A 21,891-nucleotide genomic window follows, 5' to 3' on the forward strand; every position below is an offset into this window, starting at 1 on the left:
GCTTACTACAGAAAAGTCATTATGTTGATAGCGAGAAATATTTCTCGAGCTGCTCCAAAGACCGAGAGGCTGGCGATTCTCTTTCACCAGCCTTGCTTTCCAGCTGCTGGTAAAAGGTGCATCGTTCCATATCGATTTCGACCATTATATAACGTTCTTCGTTGACAACAGCGATATGTAACATCTGGCCTTTCAGTAGCTCGATCATGCGATCAATGTCGATTTCGAACCGTCGTCAAGGAGTTTTCGAAATCCCATCGAACCAGGCTTATCGAGTGGATGGTTCAGCAGCGTACGAGAGCCAGCGAGGATAGGAACGCAACACGGTAGGCGATTCATAGATACACGATACACGCGATAGAAGGGACGACATTGCGTTTTACGACGCGCAGCGTAGTATCGCGCAGCGTAGTATCGCGCAGCCAGAGAATAATCATACGATTCGATAAAATGACAAAATAAATGATTCAGCGCGCGCCAATGAAACACAAACGTGCAAATTAAAAGTGAATAACCACATGATCGTTAATCCCGAATAGCAAACCACGCGAGTCACGTAAGACGCAACGACTACGGATTAATCGAATGAAAATAAAGTGCCACTGCCATTAAGAAATTAATTACATCGGGCAGTTCTTGCGACACTGTTTTCCTCGCGTTTGCGGTAGCGGCTGAAAATCAATAGCCGACGAAGCATCGTTCACCCGTCTTTTCATCCAAACGCTTCTTTCGCTGGAATCTTCGCTCGCGAGACGACTCTACTTCGATCCACAATTAGGGGCGCTCCTGTGCTCGAGTCGCGAACTCCTGCGCCGTCTCTGTCTGTCTTTGATTTCCTTGTTATGGCATAGCGGTGGAATGTTCCTCCTTGGTGGAAAGAACCGACGAATACATATGCAGACACCGGAACGGCTAATTGTCACGTCTGCCGGTCCGTTTCAATTCCGTGGAGGACTTTAAAGAGGATATTTATGAGTATTCGAGACAGACGCAGAAAGAGAGAGACGAATGGCTTAGCGAGGGATGGGAGAGAGAAGAGAGAACCGAGGGGAACCTTCGATTCGCGCTACAAAGCAGAGTATTCCACATTGTCTCGGGGAAACTCCCATTTTTCTATTGTATCTGAAGCATCGGCCCTGAGTATAGGGTGCGCGCGAGTGTTGGCGCATCCACACACGTACACACGCGCGCCCATGAACGAGCAGCGTCGACCTGGAAAATTTGGAATGCGCCGATGCATTTCCATTTCCTCGCTCGCGCGATCCGCATCTCCCCGCTCGTGGAACGAGTCAAGGACAAGTCTGGGAGTTATGGCCGATTCGTAGACGTCACCACGAGCCTGTTCATACCTAGTGTTTGCGAGGCTCGTGATAGCGTCTCCTGTCCTGGAAAAATATCGTTCGAAAAGCTTCCCGCATATTACGACACATGGGAACTTATGAAATTAAACATTCATGATCTCTTTACCGGGTCATGGTTTCGTCCTTCTCCCTCTTTCTCCCCTCCTTCTTGCTTTCCTTGATGACACTGTAGATTTTACGGGATAACGCGTATCATTCCTCTGGCAAATGGGGAGAAGCAACAAGGGAGAAGAAATTTCCCAAGAGTTTTAGTCGGTTATTTCGTCCAGCCACGCTCGCAGTTCCACTCCTTTCGTGCCGCGGAACTTTCGGAAGTGTCAAACAGATCGCCATTACCACGATTAAATAAATGTCGCGTCCTTCTCGCAAAAATCGCGTGACGGTCGCACAAGGAATTAACCTATTAACGAGATTGACCTCTTCACCACGGATAATTACGCTCTTTTTCTCGATATTTTCATGTTTCCTTTCTTTTTCTTGCTTCCGTTCTTCTTTCTGTAACCGTTAAGCGACTATCCCTTACAAATATTGGCAGACAGGGAACTGATCGATCATGGTATTTCGACAAATTGGCATCGGTGTCGCCTGAGGTGTTCGTCGTGTCGTGAAAAATCTATCTATTCAAAACTTCATGGAATATTTATACGCGACTATTGCCGTATTTTCGGACGATTGATCTTTCACGACGCATGATCGGTGTATCGAAAATGCTCACGGAACATACGATCGAACCCATCGAACGTTCGGTCTTTCAACTCGCGTTCATCACCCAACTAGCAAGATAAGAGTCGGTTATTTTCCGTGGATAGCGTCACAACTCGACTGGCGTGTAAATTTGTTAACGCGCCTGTCTCTACGGTAATGAAGAATCGCCAACCGTATCAATGACTCGTCGTTTCGTAAATTTCCTCTAAGCTGCGCAAGGATTGTGGCGAAATCGAGGCGAAACGTTCTGCGAAATTGACGCTAGTACGGTTACCCTGGAATCGCGAACCCTCGACAGATGTTTCGAGCCTCCGACCCTCGACCGATCTGAGAAACGACCCCTGTCGTCGGGTTTATGCTTCGTTTAGGGCTCGTGTGCCGAACACATGTCGCGTGGAGTAACAAATTTTTCGTCAAGCTACAATTTCTGGACGGCTGCGTTTTAAAATGCTAATGACAGGCTCGGATCCTTTCGTGCACCGGCGATCAACAATACGCGAGATTGAGCAATCGCTTTAGAAACAAATGTGTCCAATTTACATACTACGTGCGAATGAAACAAATAAAAAACAGTTGGCATCGCAGTTTCTCTTCGCTGAAATCGCGATCGGAATACGACGAAAACACTCGATATCCCGAAGCAAACTTTTGCGATAAGAACCTAAGCGATACCGTTTCACCAACGAGATGCGCGCGTCTTTGCAACCGCTTCGCTTTGACCCGGTGCATCGAAGTTTCGAGGTGAACGTGATCGTCCAAGCCGAAAAACGAACCTTCCGACAGGACGAACAATTAATCGGGGATTATCGATTATTCGAATCTGGAACGCGGCAAGAGTAGCATTATTCCGAAGTAGATGTATCGCGTCGCGGTCAAATAAAATTTCGCTTCCGCGTTACAAGCCGAAGCCTGCGCTGCGATTCGCAAAAATATACATCGTTTGTACAGATGCTTCGGTTACCTAACGTGGTGAAGCCGACGGCTATCGATCCGGTTATCAATTATATGCTTTATTCGAACAATTTTCTGATAACGTGCCACCTGGTTTCGTAAGCTTTACCTTATCTCTCGATGAATGTCTGCCCTCCTTTTTGCTCCGTTTTTCTTCTGCGTTGGTACCTCGCGCTACGAACAGTCGAAAACAAGAGTAGAATTAATGGGACCGTTTGAATTTTACCTCGAAAACTATTGTCGTTAACGAACGGGTTGTAAAGCTAACAGCGTCACGAATCTCCCATTTTTAACGACGTGAAGACCTACACACTGAAAAAAAAACGAGCTCACAATATATTGCTAAACTCATGCATCTACGCTAAACACTATTATCGGATGTTATATTTGCAACTATAAACGATTAACGAAATTCATTATCTACGATACGATGCGACGTCGACGAACCGAAACGAAAGCCGTGAAAATTTTCTCAGGCACGGAAATCCGAAAATTTAATTTATTGGAGATCCGTATCTCATACCGGAAAGGAGCAACAAACGCGCGATGCGCTAAACAACGACCGCGTTGCGAATCCTTTCTTTCTGTGAAGCGGCTTCTAATTCGATCCACGCTCCTGTCCCTTTTCACGCATCGAAAAGGAGAAAGAACGAGGAGTGCAACCCTTTCCCCTTGTACCTGCTGCCCCTTGCCACGGTCTGTTATTCACCCCACGTTTCACCGACTGTCTGGGACCGTGAGATGCCGGACACGTGTGTGTGCTATGGGGTTCTGTCCTGTACATCGCGAAATATGGCCAGGAGAGCCGGCGCGAAGCGGAACGGAGCGGAGTGGAGCGTAGTGACGCGGTGCGGCGCGACGGCAGCTCCGTGCACGCGGCTCCGTATTGTGTACGGTTGGATTTCGAGAATCGATCGACGCAACGGGACGACAGTCAGTCGTTTCGAGGCTGCCGAGTTGACCGGGTGTCGTTGAGCAACCAGAGCCACGCCGGTTCTGCCCTCTCCCTCTTTCTTTTCCGAAGTAGCCCGCCTGTTCGTCGTTCGAGCGCACGCTGTTCGCGCGTCTATCATCTCGCTTCTCTTTTTCTCAAAACGTGTACAGTGTTCACCGTGAGGGACCATGAAGAGTATCACGACCACGGCGACCAGTCTCCTGTTCCTGGCATTGATCCGTAAGTCCTACACCTTTCTCTCTGGCTTGACGATAAGTCGCGATTAATCGCGCGCGAAATTGTTCTCGAAGCTCCTACGGTGTCATAGAAACGCTGTCATAAACCGTAACCTCGATCGCGATCAAACTCGTCACGAGAATCGAAGAAAAATATATTGGAGTTCGAGGGTTTTCCAAGTGTGTCGCAAATTGGTGCAATTAATCCAGCACTTGGTTCATTCGGCGGTTCACAGTAAGCTGATCGTAACTCGAAACAATGACGCAGAGAAATTAAAGGGCACGTACTTCCGTTTGTTTCGCGGATTGGGATTGTCGGATGAGAGTAGAAATTCGTCTTTGCTCGCTATCGATTTTATCCGAAAGCAACCCTTTAAATCCCGACGATTCTTAGTGTTTCAAAAGGAGAACCAGAGCCGATCAATTATTGGCAACGGTCGCGTGAGAATAGCAGCCGATTTCGCACGGTCGGTGAACAACGAGATTGATCAATTGATTCTTAAAGCTCAGCGTTTATATCTCACTCTATCGTGGCATACAGGCCGGAGGAGAAACGCGATTAATTTCGAAATGCAAACATATACGCTGGGCGTAACCCGGTTTTCTCTCTCTTCCTTCTCCCTCCCTCCCCCTCTCTCTCTATTTCTCTCTGATACTCGTAAACCTTCTTCTTCAGCTACTTTCCTCATGCTTTTGATCTTCGTTCGTTTCTGCTTCGCTTTCCTCCGATGTGTTGGCATTTTCCAGCGCATTTTAACCGTGCACCGGAGTTCTTTGTATCGCGGAGCACTCTTAAAAATAGATTACCGTTGCTCCGTTGAATATGCGAACCAACGTGCCGCGCAAAAATAGTACGTAAATAAGCTGTTTTTAGAGCTCTTTTTGCCCATCGTTGTGCACGCGCTGTCAGAAAATAGCCGTTTCGAGTCGATTGATTCCTTCTCGTGAATTCGAGATCTTGAGGCTCACAAGATGAAACGCTGTAAGCATTTGCTTTCCTTGAAATTATGGCGCGCATTGTACGTTAACCAGTTATCGTTCTTGTAGTAACAATCGGTATCGTTTGCGGCTTAGTCGAGGAAAAAGGAAGAAAGGAAATTATCGGAGAAAGATTTCTGTGATCGTTTCGACCATATCTCTGGTCGACGACCGCAGCTCTTGAACGCACGAAAGAACAGGCCTTCTTTTTTGCAAAATGTTACGTGCCACGCGTCAAATTTTCGTAGCTCGTAACTCGGCGATTTCATTAAATGCATCGTTATAATTCTCGAGTATATTAAGAAATTGAAATGACGTTGGAACACATTCACGCGAACACAAAGGGGCGCGTCTACGGAATTCCCAGGATAATTAAACATAGGGGCGTAGAAGCGACCGAAAGAGACACGCAAACAATTAGCGGAGAAAAATTAATCTTCGCATGACCGTGCCCCATTAGCAACGTATTAATAGTCCTAATTAGGCTAATCGACTCGGCCGACAATCAATACGCGAGATTTTCTATTTAACAACGATAAACAAGGAGCACCCGTTAGCGGACTAATTAACGAGCGACTGTCATTTATAAACATGTTACAGAGCGCGTCGGCTTGACCGCGTATCGTTTGCCGTAAATGTTATTAGAGACTTCTACGGGAGAAATACAGAGGAAGAAGCCGCGTGACATAGTGCGTTCCTTGCGGGAAACATGGGGTTAGGTTCTTGAAAATTGAATGTCACCATGTCAAACGATCTTTTCTCTCTCTATCACGAAAACATCGTATTCCATCGTATCTGTTTCCATCTTAGAGCAGAAATTTGCAAAAACTAGGTACACACTGGGAGAAAGTTGTCTACGCGAACTGGACGATAGCCAGGTAACGTACTAGAAATAACGAATAGAACGACGAAAGACACAGGCAATGAAAGATGGTGCAAGGTAAATGAAGAGGAAAAAATCGATCAGATCGATTCGAGTTTCTTCGTAGCCTTTTATTTCCAAGCTGTTAATTGTAATGGGAATCGCAAACAGCGACATCGTGTCGCGATACGTCGGAACCCGAATTCGTTTACGTAAGGCGTATAACGTGTTTACCGAGGTAGCTGGAGGCGCTTGGTAAGTGCATTCTTATCTACGTACAAGTCGAGGAAGGTGACTCATACCGTCTATTTCTCGATGGTATTATCAGTCTTGAGAGCCGTGTTCTAATTTCGGCACAATAAATAAAATAAGGTGTAAAATTGTTTGATCATAATGAAACTGTCATCGCGTGATTAGAGCCAGTAACGAGATATCAAGCGATTAGATCCGCCGTGTCGTTTCGAACATAGGTTTAGTCATTTTCGGATAAATGCCGATAGGTAGATAAGAACGTGAAAAAAATATGTGATATAACGTCATCCTTTGTAGATTCGGAGATTACAACGAAATCTTGATCACATCGAGAACAGTTTCGCAATGGAACGTGAACAAAATGATTTCGAACGTTTCGTACGAACGAGTTCTCTTGAACCTTGTACCGTGTCGATCGTAATTCTTCAACGAATATCAAACGTAGATACTTAGGTATATGAAAAGAAACGAGCGTATACGCAAGATATTTGCTCACGAAAAGATACCGTGCTTAATCTCGTTATGTTACGCGATCGCCAGACGTGTTCGACCTGAGTTTGATCGTGCAATGAATTTTCAACCGACCTTTCGATCCTCGTTGGTACACGACGTATGGATTATTCGGCAAAGATTTTATTGTGCGAAAAAAGAACGTCGTTTGGGCATAGAAGGAAATCTCTCGAATCTGTCGCAGTCGAACGAAAGCCCTGGTTCAATCGGTGAAAAATATTGGACGAAGATTTCGTATATGGCATTGGCGAGTGGATATTTCGCGCAAACGATTTACCTTTTGATGCTTATATTCTCGTATCGCTCGAACAGCTCGTATGACGTACGTGCGTATCGATTACATGGACAAGGATTATTCGATGGAGAATCCTGGAAACTCGGCCAAGTTTCGGAATACGGCTGATACAACGTTGAACCGACTTGTTGTTATCGGCTTATAGAAGCGTACGCGCAGGAGGAATCGAATTAAACATCGCGCGTCTTATCAAGAGACAGAAATTCTCGATTGCGTCACGAATTCGTGATAGAATCGGGCTTGAAATGGACAGGGCGTGACATTTCTAATTTTCCCTGTCCGATCGCGTATCACGCGATACCAACAATCTTGTATGGTATCGCATCGTAGAAAATAGATCACGGTATAATCTATCGCGTTATTATCGTATCAAGACTACTTTGTCATCGGCAGGGTAACAGACGTCTCTTTAAAGCTTGGTTCGGGTTTTACGACGCGTCAATGTCGGCGTAACTTCCTACGAAGATTTTTCATCGGATCGACATTATGACTGCTTGGAAAATTCTACAGATTAGTTTGAAAGTTTAACCCTGCATCGATGACGTTTCATCGCACGTCTATCGAATAATCCGCGCGTCACGTTTAGGCACAGTCGATATTTAAAGTAGCTTATATGTTTACCTATACTATCTACAGTATGCGACCCTACATGGCAAACACATCCGTGATATGAGCGATATCCCCTATAACCATACGGAAACGAGGGAAACGTGTGGAGACTAGCTATGGCAAACGATCGAGGCCTTGATTTTCGCTGAAATCCGATCGGCGCTTAACGTGGAAATTGGAATTTCCGACAGTTTAACTGCGAATGAAAGTCGGATTCCAGCTAGCTCGATTACGATTCACCTATAAGTCACAGAGTCGTTCGACCGGCTCAGCGGACTAAATTCGATACCAGCCTGTATCGCGGTAAATTCCGCCGGAAATCCGTGCGCCTGCAAAACTCCACTCTAAGCTTGTGGAAAGTAGCCGAGGGCTGTGCCAACTATCCGGTCCGAGTCTACCGCGTAAAAACAGCTTTCACTTAAGGGGACCAAGCAAGAACGGCTGGTACATCTATGCCTCTCGCTAAACGAAACGAAAACTTTCCCGAGTCTTAGGCGAAAGAAGAGCGTAATCGTTCGTGTCTGTTGAAACTGAAAAATATATTCGCAAATCGCGATAACGGTTGGTCGATAACTCATCCGCGATAAAAGCCCCGTCCTTTATTTGCTAAGGATTAATATACACAAGGTGAGATATACCACTTTAAACGTGTCGAAACTTATGAGAGGTTTATGTAACCGTAATTCAAAGTACAGAACGATCGAATCAGAAAGATATGAATTCCCTTTATTTAAGGAGGAAGATACGATGATCGGAAACGAATGCGTCAGGATGAAGCATTATCAGGAACCATCGTACTTCTAGAAGACAAACGATCGATTGTTCAGCCAATTAGTGCGTCGTTGGTGTAACTCGTGCTCATTCGAGGTCAATCTCGCTTCGAACTCTAGGCGTGTGCTAACTGCCGGTTCAAAGAACAGCCGGCCATTCTAGAGGGAAAAGAATGGGCCGGTGTTGCGTTCTTCTTGGTAAAGCTGTTCGACCACCGATTCCCAGACATATCCTTCTCTGTACGGAATCGGTGAGTCGGAAACTGAATGTGAATTTAGCCGGAAGTCGGAAACGTCGCGGCGAGAATACGTTCCAGGGCGATTCCGTGCAAACAGACTCGTGGATGCAGAAGACGAGATAGGCGAATTTAAACTGTATATGTATTACTCGTTACGATTGTCCTTCTTCTTTCAACGTATATTCGCATAATTGCGCGACCGTGGGCTCTCTGCATTATTTATAACTTGAATAAAAGACCGATCGATCGGATATTCTTCTTTTCTCCGCTGGTTATTTCTTACACACGAATGCCACACTGTTACGGTGATACTTTTCACGCGCAAAGCGCAACGCACGAATATAGACCTAGCTCGATCTCTGAAAATAGCGCTACGAAGAAATTCTCGGCAAAGTCGATAAATTTTTCTTAAAATAAATATTACGCTTACCTTTCTTTCCCTATATGCGTTTCGCAATATCATCGAATAACCTGGCCATTTTCAGTAGCTCCGATCTCTACTCCCCGTTTCATACGTGTTAAAAAGAGCACGGTTCTCCCTTGCGGCTGGGTAGTCGATCGACCAACGCGTACAACCATCCCTGCACAGATCTGCTGAACCGGAAACGGGTCAGTTGGAACTGTTGTATCGGGAGTTCGTCGCGTATCGATTTGTTCGAGCAAAATTTGCCAAGTATCCCCGTATTTTCACGAACGATGCTTCTTTCGAATCTTTGTTGCTCCCTTTGCACGATGTTTCTAGGAAAGCGAAACGAACAAACAATTATGGAAAAGGAGTGAAAGAAAAGACCGGTGACAGGAAAGATCGGACAGGAAAATTCAACGATGCTGCGTGCTTCTTCTTTTTGTTTTTGCTGGTAGTTGCGCAAACGATCTTCTACAATAGCGGAGAAGGTAACGACGGTAACGAATGAATAAGATTATCGATCTCTCGGGACACAATGTGCAAAGTAGGGCGAAATTCTCCGTCATCCAGCCCCTCCCCCGAAAACTCTCCGGATCTTCCTACCCTCTGCTGGTTCACGAGGAATTCGCAGTCCGCTCAATTATGAAACGACCCCACCGAATATTGGGTCAAAGGTCGAGAGGCCTGGAGAATATTAATGCGGAAGGTCGAGACCCGTTCACCTCTTTAACTAGACGCGACGTTTGCTTGTTTCAGAGGCTGCCATGTCCGCCAGCAACGTCTCTGTAGACGTAGCCACTTTCTTTCCAGACATCGAGGGTAATCTCACCAAGATCGTCTGGGAGCATGCCGTCAACAGCAAGGAGAAACTCGACAACGCACTTGTATCAGGTACGTCGATCGCGTAATTGAAGTGGTCTGCTTGGCAATCTCTTCGAGATCTCGTTGGCGAAATAGTTGAGACCACGTTAATGATCGAAATAGAATTTGTTCGATCCCTTTTGCGTCGACGAGCTTTGCGAAAATATTCCAGATCCGCGATATCGAAACACGGCACTCCAAACTATCACAGTCCGTCGTCTTTAATGCCACGCGAATATCGCGCCGGACGATACTTGCATCGCGCGTGGTTAACAAGAAACCGAGAAACTTAAACCGCGTTTAACGTTCAGGTTTGAATTTCCAATGTTCCGCCGATAATAATCATTTTCTTTAAACGAGGTGCCCCGTGAGAAATTAATCGCATCGCATGTATACGACGAGTCAGATTTCAAAGAACGCGGTAATAATGAGAGCTTGATTAGAAATTCATTTCCCGGAAGATTCGCGATCGCCTGTTACGCCTTATTAGTTAACGAATCTTTTCGAAATATGGCATCGACACATTTTCCATATCGTGATATCGTACGGTGGACACGCTTGTAACCCCATCAGCCACGTGAGATATGTTTGCACCGGTCAAATCGCGCGAGCTTAATACCAATTATCGGGATTAAACGCTTCGGGCGGTTTCAACATACGAGGTCGAAGGTCGTTTAACCAAATATTTCAAACACGCTCCGGCGTGATACCGGATGTTTTAAAATTCGTATTAATTAATATTCAGGAAGATGGTATCACCTTCGTGGTCACGTCGGCGAAAGATTTTCGAGAAACAAACCAGTCACCCTCGTTGAATCTCAATGAGACTCGGACGTCAGCAACGACGTTCGAATGGTCGTAGAGTAGAGGAAGGTCAGTCTCCGGATACGTACGACCTTGATCCTCCCATTCCGTAATTGATCGCGTCGTCCGCGACAAAAGCGGAACGAACGAAAGCCGAACCTGTTCCTCTTTGTCGTTTTACATCGTTCGGCGATTTCTCCGCGATGCTTCGCTAGGTGCGTCGCTGTCGTCGCAATCATGTCTCGATCAATGAAACGATATCCAGGAAAAGTATGAAGGAACCCGTGACATATACGATCGCGACCGGGCCTGCAGAAATATGTGTCAAGGTGGCTGCGTGCATCTCCTTCTAGAATCAACCGGAAGTCGGTCGCGCGTTTCTACGAACGAAACACTCGTACGTGATCGAATAGGCGAATGGGAGGAAGGTGCGAAGATCCCAAGTGCTTTTTCAGAGCCTCCACGAGCGCGAAGAATCTAAAAAGCCGTACTTAGCACTGGCGTAGGAATTTGAAATCTGTTGGTTCGCAGCCTCTTTGGGCATCGATCGATATTCGTTGCACGTGTCTGCGAGTACTGAAACCAGCCGATTTTTCATCTCTTTCTCACTACCGCGGTATCTCCCTCTCACCCTCCTTCTCTTTCTCGTTTCGCGGCGCAATTGCTGTTCGCGCTTCCCAGATGTACCACTGCTGCCTCCCTCCTTGCTCCCTCTTTGCCCTTCCTCGTTCTCTTTCTCTTTTTCACTCGTACCGATGTACATATGTACTTTTATAAACTTGGCTCTCCTGTTTAAAGCCAACGTCAAGATGCTGGAGGCCGACGTTACGTTGGGCACACTGAACGGTACGAGCGATAATAGCACACAACTGATACCGATAATGGCACATCCGCCGGCGACTAAGAGCAACTTGTCGTTAGACGATTTCCTCAACACCGTGATCAAGAAGAACGTTACCAAGGGCATCAAGCTGGACTTCAAGAGCATCAATGCCTTCAACGCGAGCATACCTATCTTGGAGAAAGTCCGCAATAACGTACGTATCCCGTTTGCGTATTTATAGATCGACTCGTGCATCTTTACAAAGTCCTTCGTGCTTCGTTTCACCGATCGCTTCTGTCAAACGATACATTCCAGAACTGGAGGGTTATTTTTGCCTCGATTACCGATGGCCACGCGTTCCTCACGATCGAGAATCCTAAGCGTCTAGCCTTCCGTTACCAATATCTGCTCTGCTTTCGTCTTAATCGCTCAGCTTTTCTTTGTTTTCAGACTAAATTCCCCGTATTTCTTAACGCGGATATACTCCCTGGACCAGTGAACGCAAGCACCACACCGGTCACCGCAAAAGCCTTCGTAAGTCAAGCCATGGCGTTTCCAGAGTACACGCTGTCGGTCGGCTGGACCACCAGGTAAGAACGATAGTCACCGTCTACGAATATAAAAGTTCGTAATATTTCGAAACTTCATCGATTCGTGTTTCAGGTACGGCGTCAATGACAACGTCACCGAAGGTCAATACACGGAGCAACAAATCCAAGATATGATCAACATCTTGAAAGAACAGAAGGTTACTCAGCCGATAACTTATCCTGTAAGAGCTGGTCTAGCCGCGAACAGTACGAAAGTGATCAAGTCGCTGATGGAGAATAGCTCCTTCGCGAGTAACGTAACCCTAACCGTTTGGTCGAGCGAGGGTGACAAGGTCGATGCGGAGACGTTGTCAACGCTAATACGAGATATCGGTGTGAAAAAGGTGTACGTCGACGTACCGCAAGACTTGATGAATAAGCTTCATTTGTCAGGAGCATCGAGCGTTATGGTCGCTTCGGTCACGCTCGCGGTTAGTCTTCTGACTGGTCTTCTATCGTCGATATTGTGAGCAGTTTGAATAATTCTCGTCGCGTTTCGCATGCACTCGAGGGGATTCAGTGATGGAAGAGTCTCGCGTCTTCTTCCATCGCCATGGAATTCTCTTTGACGAAGGAAAGAAGCGCGAGACTGACGGAACGAAATCGAATTGCGATCGAAGATCGTCAGAATTTAAATCAAAAAGCAGTTTCGATATGTAACGGTCGAATGTTCTCGTTAGAGTCTCGGTCGTGAACTTGTACTTTTTAGCGCGTAAGCTTATTCGCAAACGTTTTTTCTAAGTATTTTAAGGGAGCTTTCTTAGGAATACGATATTCCTGTTGGCCGTGACGAAATACCCTCGCTTTACAATACTTGGGCATCGTGCTCTTTTCTTTATTCGTTTTTCAAACATGGCTATTTCTTTTTGTCATATTGGCACGTTTTTTGTAGATTCTATGATAGAATGCGACGTATTTCGATTCTTCAAGTAAACCTGTAAGATAGAGTAAGATATAACATACCAGAAAGACGTTTCGATAGTTGAATTTTACGCTCGACTTTGTTAGTATGTAACTTAAATGAAATTGATCTAGTAAAAGATTTAACGAAGATCTTTCGGATTCATCCTGTTGATTTCGATGCGAACGAAGTGCCGTGATAAGTAACAAGTTCTATCACCTGGCGCACTTATCACAGCATATTTGCACCATTTACACCTTGGAGACACGCTTTTCTTTTCTAAAATACCGCGTCAAATGCGCGAAACTTACTCGTAGTGTGTTATATCGTACCTCTTTAGTGTTCACCGACGTATCTCCTGTACCTGCCTTTAACATATCTCAGACATAGGTGCAGATCAAGGATGCAGAACAAAATATAAAACAAATACGGTATTAGAGTTTACGTAAGCTGTAACGTGTACATCTGTAAACCAAAGGATTGTGAATGCGTAATACGGTGTCGGTGCACCGCGTTTGATAACGAAACAATAAAATCATCTGCAAAATTTATCGACTTTTTCCATCGAATTTTCTTATAAACTCCTGCATCTTTTCCGAATCTTGCTAGATAATTTCGAACGCTAAGCGCTCTTTGTGTCCATCTGCCGAGAGGCGACGGAAACTAGGAGCCAGTTTCCAAAGCGTGTGGTCCGTTCGTAATCCCGTAAATCGATGATTGCTCACGCGACGCGTGTCATGGAATACGGCGCTACATTTACAACCCACTATGTTCGGCTTATTCTCCATCGATGCGATAGGAATCAACCCATAGAAATCGAAATTATGCAGCTGCGGAATGTTTTTTGGTGGAACAGATTCATGCGACTAGTAGAAATCGTTTAAAATCGAGTCGAGAGATATTACGAACGACTTTTTACGTCTCGAGATCCATGAAATTAGTTGTTGCGTCAAGCGCTTAATTATATATTAAATTGAAAGTATCACTGGTCAAACAGACGGAGAGCCCGTTACCGACCGAACATTCCTCGGACTTCTGTTTACCCTACCATTTGACACGAACGATGCAAGTCGTAGAGTCTAGTCCCTCGTTTAATCTCCTCTGTTTACCTTTCGATTATTTCCGATTCGTTCTCGTAAGTGAGTTGGCGATCGAACCGCAGCTTCGTTTAGCCGATCGTTCGTTAACATCAGATCGCGTGTCGGCACAACGATAAATAATAACGGAGGAATTTCATTGTCTATGGACGTGGCGCGAACGTCTATGATATCGACGCATTCGAATTCCGAGCGGGATTTTTTCGTGGCAACGTTCGGTGCCAAGGTAACGTGGTGAAAGAAAACGAGAAGGAGAGGAGTGGCGTAGGAGGCGTAGTTGGGTTGCGAGATGTCAAGGGTCACCCCATCGAGAGGGGTCTTCGGAAATGGAGGTAAGGAATTCCATTTATCGCGATCAGAGTCTGCCACACGTTCTCCTTCTCGTCCCGTTCTTTGACTGTTCTTCGCGTTCACGATCTGCAGGTACACACAGTCCGTACGAAACGAGATTCACCACGGATGCGTTCGTGAATCGCCAACGAAAATGCGATTTGCACGCTTCGCGAGCTGCCCCCTGGTTTAGACTTCCAGGCCGATCATTCGCCAGCGTAATTTCCCAAAGCGTGAAACGTTACATAACTCGTAACGAATTCAAAGAGAAAAACAGTCAGACGCGTTTGACACAGAGAACTAGCGTTGCGAACTACCATTCCAGAGAGTAACAATGTGACCTACAAGCATAATCTGCCGAGATAACCTCCTGAACCTGGGCAAAACTTTTTAGATCGAAAGCGGCGTGTCCCGGCTGCGCTACACGCCGATCTCTGCTCGGTTTTCTCGTAGGTTTGTGTAATCTAAGTCGTTTCCTGTTCTCAATTATCGTTAAAGACGCAATAAACGAACGATGATCGCGTAAGACCAAAGACCCGTGGACGACAATTCCGACAAATATTACTTCGATTCTAAATCAGCGAGTTTTTCCACCGGAGGAGCAACGTCGGACGTCGAACAAGTTTCGTGTACGATACGCGCTCTCCATTGTAGAACAAATCGATGCATTCAGAGCGGCCTGTTGGCACGAGAGCCGTGGTTAAATCCGCGTGACTAATTTCGCTTCGTGCCCACGAAAATTTTGATGGTATTCCGCGGAAGCGAACGTTCTCTAAAGCGGCTTGCGTCTTTTGTCGCGGCCGTTCCGACCTGGTTGAGTTCAGAAATAGAAAGACAGCAGGATCAGATTTGATTGCGCGAGCTCGAAGCGGTTCTGTGACGTCTGCCGTTGACGGCTTGCCACTTCAAGTAATCGCTAATACCGGCGCGAAAAATGCATACCGAGTTCAGGGGAATTTGTTAGCGACACAAGCGTCGAGTCGCGGCTCTTAAATTTTCTCGGTACGCCGCGTCCAAACGACTGCATTCCACGGGCGTGTCTTACAGAGTCGAAGTCGGAGCGTCATTTATTCGTCTACTCGCCCCTCTCACCTGGGACCTCGGATCATTTATCTGGCAGGCTGATTGCACGCGTTCCGTACGGCCACCGCTCGAAATCTCCGACTAGGATGAAATTTAATCGTCGTTTTTGCAGCGACGCAACACCGCTCCACCGTATGCGTGATTCTGACAAATGGCAACGAATTAATATCGGTAACGCGATGCCGCAAAAGTGAAACGATTAAGCGGCTCCTGCATTTTCACATACAATTTGCTCCAATGTCGTGCAGTCTGACTGTACCTCTTATACATACGATATATCTCGTCTGTGAACGAGGCAACGAGCTCGAGGAGAGATAAAACGCTTCGAACGACGGAGCACGGACACGCGACAAAAAGACATCGTGAGGGAAAGGTCGAATTGGAAGTTGAAGACGCGGCGCGACGTGTCGATAACTGACGGATATGATACTTTAACGAGAAGAATGCCATTGGATACGACCCGACTGGCATCGTTCGAGAGGATGCGTAGCTTCCTTTTTTCATTTTCTGGCTCGTATGGGAAAGGACCGATGACGCACAGGAACGATGCATCTCGGCGATAGGTCGCGTACTGGAACATTATCGAGGATCGAATCGGAGCGGAAGCCGTCCAAAAGGGCTACCGTGTTTATTTATTGTGGTGCGTATAGCGGCCGGCTTAAAAGGCGCGATAAAAAACGTCAGACGACCTCCGTACGCGACGAAAAACCAGTCCTCGTTGTACCGGTTGTAGTAAGCCAGGCATCGCGATTCTATCGACTTCTCGTTCTCGCCCCAGCCTTTCGACCGGATTTCGAGGCACCGCCGGACTCCGAATCCTCTTGGAATCTCTGAATGGCGACGCGAAAGTGAATGGGAAACGAAAAGGGTGGCCAGTCGTTGGTGTCGATCTCTCCGGACGATCGTAAAATCGGGACGCTACACGAATCGGTTGGGAACAGTGACAGAAACACGTGTATCGATTGCCATGGCTCCATGCGGCCAGATAAAGGAAGACACGTGCGACGATACGCGTAGATGTAAACGCGTATACTGACGCGGTAGGGTTGGATCGAGTTCCGATTTCGCGAGTCGACGCAACGTCCCGTTCGTCCGAGGATACGCAAGGACGATTCATCGGTCTTTAATTCTCGACGATATGGATGCACGCTGGCATAGCCTACGCCGCATAGATAAATAACTAATAATCGATATAGAGGGTATCGCTTTAGGGTAAATCCCGTCGCCGCGTTGATCGTGTAAGACGTGGCCAAGTGGAGATGGTGCGTCCACGTGGTGGAAGAGAAACTGAAACGGCAGCAATAATGCGCAAACGAGAACGACGCGAAACTTGACGAAGAAAAGCGAAAGTTTTCAGTGGTGTCGGTTCGGTGTGAAATTTTCGGAGCGTAGTCATCGATCGAACGTACCAGATCCAAGGTATACCGCGTCCACTGGCAGTCCGTGAAACAACGTGTGCACGGTTGTTGCGGTGGCACACAAGAGCACACAGGTAAGGGACGAAGGGGACGCAGAAAAGTCGGCGGCCGAGGGTGACGGAGGGGGCGGGAGAGGGAGACGAATATCGCCCGCACGCATGCGCACTGCGTTCCGCGATCTCTCAAGCCGTCGACCAGAGAGGCTGGCCTCAGTCGCCCGCGACATTCGGTCCGCGATACGATTCAGTGTAATCTCCGTGTAGCTGGACTCGAGCGAGCAGTGTGCCGGTATCGGCGGCGAGGACGCGCGCGCGTTTCGATCGTTTTCGAGGAAAGTGAGGAAAACGGTAGTCACGTCGATTCGATCGTACATCGAAATCGAATCGGGCGTTTAGAGGGTCGAGTAGCCGGATCGAATTGTTGCGAACGAGTGACAGGAAAGATAGCAAACGCGCGATGGACGCGGAGACGATATTCGAAGCAAGAAGGCGTGAGACGTGAGCAGGATCGTTGCGTCGAGAATCGTAGAAGGTTTTCCATTAGCAAGACATTGTTGGGGAATCGAACGAACTGGAACGTGGCCAAAAGCAAGCGTCGTACGAGACGTTTCGATATTCCCTGTTTCATCGGGTCACGCGCGATTTGTACCACGTGGTTCGACTGTGATCCCATCACCGTTACGTTGATTCTCGAAGCTCGGACACTAATAACCGCCTTTGGCGATCTATCCGCGCTGCCATTGCCAGCGAAACACGGCCGATCATTAATGTCTCGATCGGGACACCGGTCGGTCGCGGATCTCAGTGAGACGAAGTGCCACTGCGCTTTGATCGCGATGCATCGTTGAATCAAACGAACCGTGTGGTTTTCCAGCGACGAACAGACCAAGCTCGGAATCGCGATCGTGAGAATCGCGAGGATCGCGTGTCGCTAGGATAATGTAAGGTGCTCCGAGGAATACGGTTCCGAAGACGAAATGACGCGCGACAGGAGGCTGTTACTCGTGATCCTTCTGATGGCATACGGTCTGTTCGCGATCGAGGCTAGGCATCGTCCCCACGAAAACACTGCTAACGACGACAAGCACAGACACAGGCACAGACACGAGTCATTCAATGGGAGGAGAAATCGTCATGACCTGGCCGACAGACGATCATCGCCTTGGTCGCAGGAACTCGACTACGAGGATGGTTCGTTGGTCGACCGAGAGGATCAAGAGGACGAGGAGGACGATGATTACGATGTTCGCCCCTATTACGAGAGATCCTATCCCCGGACCTCGAGGATTGCCGTTCACAGCCGGATGTTCGAACCGCGTTACCCGACTAGGTATCATCGAGGCGGTTATCGCGGAATCGGCTGGTACGAGGAGGACGAACAGAAACGCAGAGGTTCTCCTCGATACGCCGGTCGAAGCTACAGAATGAGATCCGAGAGGACCCACCACAGGCTCGATTATCCGAGGAATCGCGCCTGGGACTACGATTCGGCTGACGACGGGTTCGATTACGAGAAACCGCGGGCGTACAATGAAAACAGCCCCGACGGGCATCGTCCTTGGTGGAAAAACGGGAGGAAACACAGGGTCGGTATCTTTAGACACGACTGGCGCCTCGACGGTAGGAAGAGACATCGCTCCGATGACTCGGAACCATCGAGGAGATTGGACGATTGGAGGAGATCGAACTTCAGCGAGTCCAAGCCCCCCCACTCCAAGACCGACAGGAGGAGGATCGACAGCTTCGAGGATTACGAATATCCCGTGGACGAATTCGACGACGCGGAGAACGACGAAGACGACGCCTCGAAGGAGATGGAGGATGAGGATCTGGACGAAGACGAGCTGGACAACGATTTCTATAGAAGCGAGAAGAAACCGCCGCTGAAAACTTACGACGACATCATCAGAAGGTTGACGTCCGATGATCCGACGACTCCCAGACTCACGGTCAAGAGAGACTACAGAAACATCGAGATGGACAGATACGCGAAAAGCGACGGCTTCGGGAATTTCAGACACGAGCCGAAAAATCTCACCAGGCCGCTGGATCGCGATCGTGGAAAGATCGCCGGCCTTCCCTACGTTAACTCCGCCTCTGGTCATCGGTCTCCGAGGAAGTTCGACGAGAATTTACCCGGCAAACTGTCGAGTTCGTTGGTCGAGCGTAAATCGTCGAAGAACGCCAGCAGCCTCGTGACGAAGAGCTTCGATCAGCCAGCGAACAAAGCCGGCTCGAAGATCGACGATACTCAGCCGAAGACCAAGAGTCTCGAGCAGGATTACGACGAGTATCTGAATACTTCGGACAACGAGAAGGAGGAGGATCTCATCAAGGTTGGAGTCGAGGAAGACACGGACATGCAGGCAGACGTTACTAATACGGTTAGTCCCGAGAAGCTTTCGTAAATCTCTCCTTTTCTGTGTTTTAAAAACGAACGAGAGGATGATCTCGTTTGGTCTGCGATAGACGCGAAAGCAATTGGATTCGCAAGAATCTAACGTTTAGTACGAACGTCGAATTGAACGAAGAGAACGCGAATCGGTAGGCGAGCCGTGTCGGGATTAGCGAGTAATCGACATCGATGATACACTAAATGCTATGTGGACGGGGAATTACTGTTGTCGGATAGAAAAATTTACGAACGTTGTCTCGTCCATCTGATTATATGGGATAAAATATTTCCCGATCGTCGGATCAAGTTTACCTCGTGCTCGACCTTGATTACCATCGCGCGTGGCTGTGAATCTTTAGCAAACGGAGAAGGGGGAACGGTGAAATTCGCGAATCGATGATTCAAAGCAGTACGATTCGCGTTCAGTTTGCATCAACCTTCGAGAAATTCCTGAAGCGAGTTCGCAAGATCTTTCCATGCCGACGGAACTGGAAGTCGTAAAGTCTCCTCGGGTTCCTCGGTATCGACCTTGTCGACGAAGATTAAGATCGTGGCTCGATTTTACGGAGCACGATCGCGCGCGCTCACCGTTGCACGCGAGAGAATCCTTATCGATGCTCTGCCTCTCGGATCGCAGCCTCTGTTCGCGCCACCGGCTTCCAGTGAGCGTCACGCTCGGTTTTATTTTCTTTTACAAACGTCTCGAAAATCGAAAGGAAGGAGGAAAGCAGACAAGGTGGAAGGCGCGTCCTCTTCTTTTCCCCTCTAGGCACCGAAACATGGCAGATCGTTTAACGGTCTCCGTTCCACGCCAGTGACTCGTCGATCGACTTTCACAAAGCGCATCGGTGCAGAAGATTACGATGATTCGCCTTGAAATATCCTTTCGCGACTCGTCCTTGGCAATAAAGCTCACGAGGCAGCTCGAATAGGTGCCAGATACCTCTATTTCGGTTCGGCCTCTCATCGATGACGCTTTCCACCCTTACTACTCGGAGCTCGAGTGGTTTTCGTTCGAGTCCTCCGACGTACAGTCCGCTTCCCAGAACTATTTTGAATTCGTTGCACTTTCCTCGCTGGCTGACTCGTTATTAAGAGACGTGCCGAGATGAAATGCAGTTCCTCTGACCTATGAGAGCCAAGATTAGATCGACCTTGGCAGTACGGGCGGTAACCGACCGCAAACCACTTTTATCCGCGTCAAAATTCTCGACCTGGCGTCCGCAGGTATGACCTCGGAGATACCACGGCTGCTGGGCGCCACTCTTTATTGCCGGAGTCTTGTGCGAAATCGATACCGCGAGTTCGGTCAACGATACCGCAGTTCCCTTTTTGTCGAACCTGAGTCACCGACCTGCTCCACGCGCTGGGTGTTAATCAACGGAGAGGATTCTTTCGCCGGCATCGCTCTAACAAAAAATCGCTAAAAGGATATGTCAAACACTAATAAATCGTCTCGTTTCTTTCTGTATCTTTCGCAGCTCGAGATTTTCTAGAAAACCACGAAACGCTGATAAGAATATCCGTATATAATAATGAATTTTGCTTGAACCTGCGATCCTTGAAGACAGTTATCTTGACGAGAGCGATAGTTCCATGGTTAGCTAACGCGAAGTGGGTCAGCCGTTTGCGAACGCTCGAATACAACATTTTTCCTTAACATCCTTCGCAAGTAATCGTCGAAGAATAAAAAAACCTTACGTCTGACGAAAGTTACATCGTCTATGCGTCAGATAAAAGCACGTCGGCTACAGTACGAGATACAGAGAGTACAAGGAGAAAATTGATCGAAAATAGTTCCGCGAAGGGGACGAGCGTGAAAGATTAAAATTCCGTTCAGAGCGTTGATTAACGAGCGTAAATTTTGGAGATGAGCGAAGTCAGTGAGAATGTCAGTCAGCTGAAAAACAACCAGCTTCGAACAAAAAGGCTACTCTGTCTGGTTCGCGGGAACCGCGAATCTAGATGGCCAAATCTTCGCAGGGATCGCCAAATGCATTAATCGAGGACACACAGCTGTTATACATCGTGAAGTTCTCGACTATGATTCTACGAGATCGCCACGTGTTAATACAAAGTGTAAAGCTTTTTTGTTTGCTCTTGTAATTCGTTCGAATAGGCGCGCGATTAATGAAAATGTGACAGCGGTATCTACGAAGCAGAAAGATAACATCGAAAAGACGGTGTAGGGAGGTGAATTCGTCGGTATGTCTGCGAAACAGATAACGATAGAGGCGAAAGAGAGAAAGAATTTGGAAGAACCGTTGGTAGTTCCAATTAGAGGGATTCGTTTAAAAGAAAAATAGGACTCCGGTCGAAAGTACGCTTCGAGTCGAACCACTGATTCACCGCGGGAGGACACCTTAATTCTACGGTAGTCGATCTCTTGCGCTGTAAAGAAAACGAAGGAGAAAAAGAAATCGAGTCGGCTGTCGCCGCGATCGCGTGGTTCGGTCTTTTTGTGCCAATTTACAAAGGTAAA

General features: G+C 47.4%; 2 protein-coding genes across 3 annotated transcripts in view; both read left to right on the forward strand.

Moving 5' to 3' along the window:
• The first annotated feature begins 174 nt into the window (after nucleotides 1-174).
• Nucleotides 175-13,638, forward strand: LOC117212358 (protein FAM151B). 2 transcript variants are annotated; one of them, XM_033457121.1, is made up of 5 exons: nucleotides 175-326; nucleotides 9,865-9,999; nucleotides 11,572-11,810; nucleotides 12,047-12,186; nucleotides 12,260-13,638. In XM_033457121.1, exons 2-5 carry the CDS (start codon nucleotides 9,873-9,875, stop codon nucleotides 12,654-12,656), a joined length of 903 nt encoding a protein of 300 aa, XP_033313012.1. In that variant the 5' UTR covers nucleotides 175-326; nucleotides 9,865-9,872; the 3' UTR covers nucleotides 12,657-13,638. The 2 variants fall into 2 exon arrangements, with proteins under 2 accessions (XP_033313012.1, XP_033313011.1); XM_033457120.1 differs by lacking the exon at nucleotides 175-326 and adding an exon at nucleotides 3,824-4,191.
• A 3,585-nt stretch (nucleotides 13,639-17,223) lies between these two features.
• The window catches only part of LOC117212363, a 59,786-nt gene continuing 55,118 nt past the window's right edge, over nucleotides 17,224-21,891 (forward strand). Inside the window, exon 1 of the mRNA XM_033457140.1 lies at nucleotides 17,224-19,398. Within this exon, the coding sequence (XP_033313031.1) occupies nucleotides 17,992-19,398 (1,407 nt within the window). The 5' untranslated portion in view covers nucleotides 17,224-17,991. The remainder of the gene's footprint in view (nucleotides 19,399-21,891) is intronic.

This window comes from Bombus bifarius, unplaced genomic scaffold, assembly GCF_011952205.1.
Source record: "Bombus bifarius isolate JDL3187 unplaced genomic scaffold, Bbif_JDL3187 scf7180000008288, whole genome shotgun sequence".
Taxonomy (NCBI): Eukaryota; Metazoa; Arthropoda; class Insecta; order Hymenoptera; family Apidae; genus Bombus; species Bombus bifarius.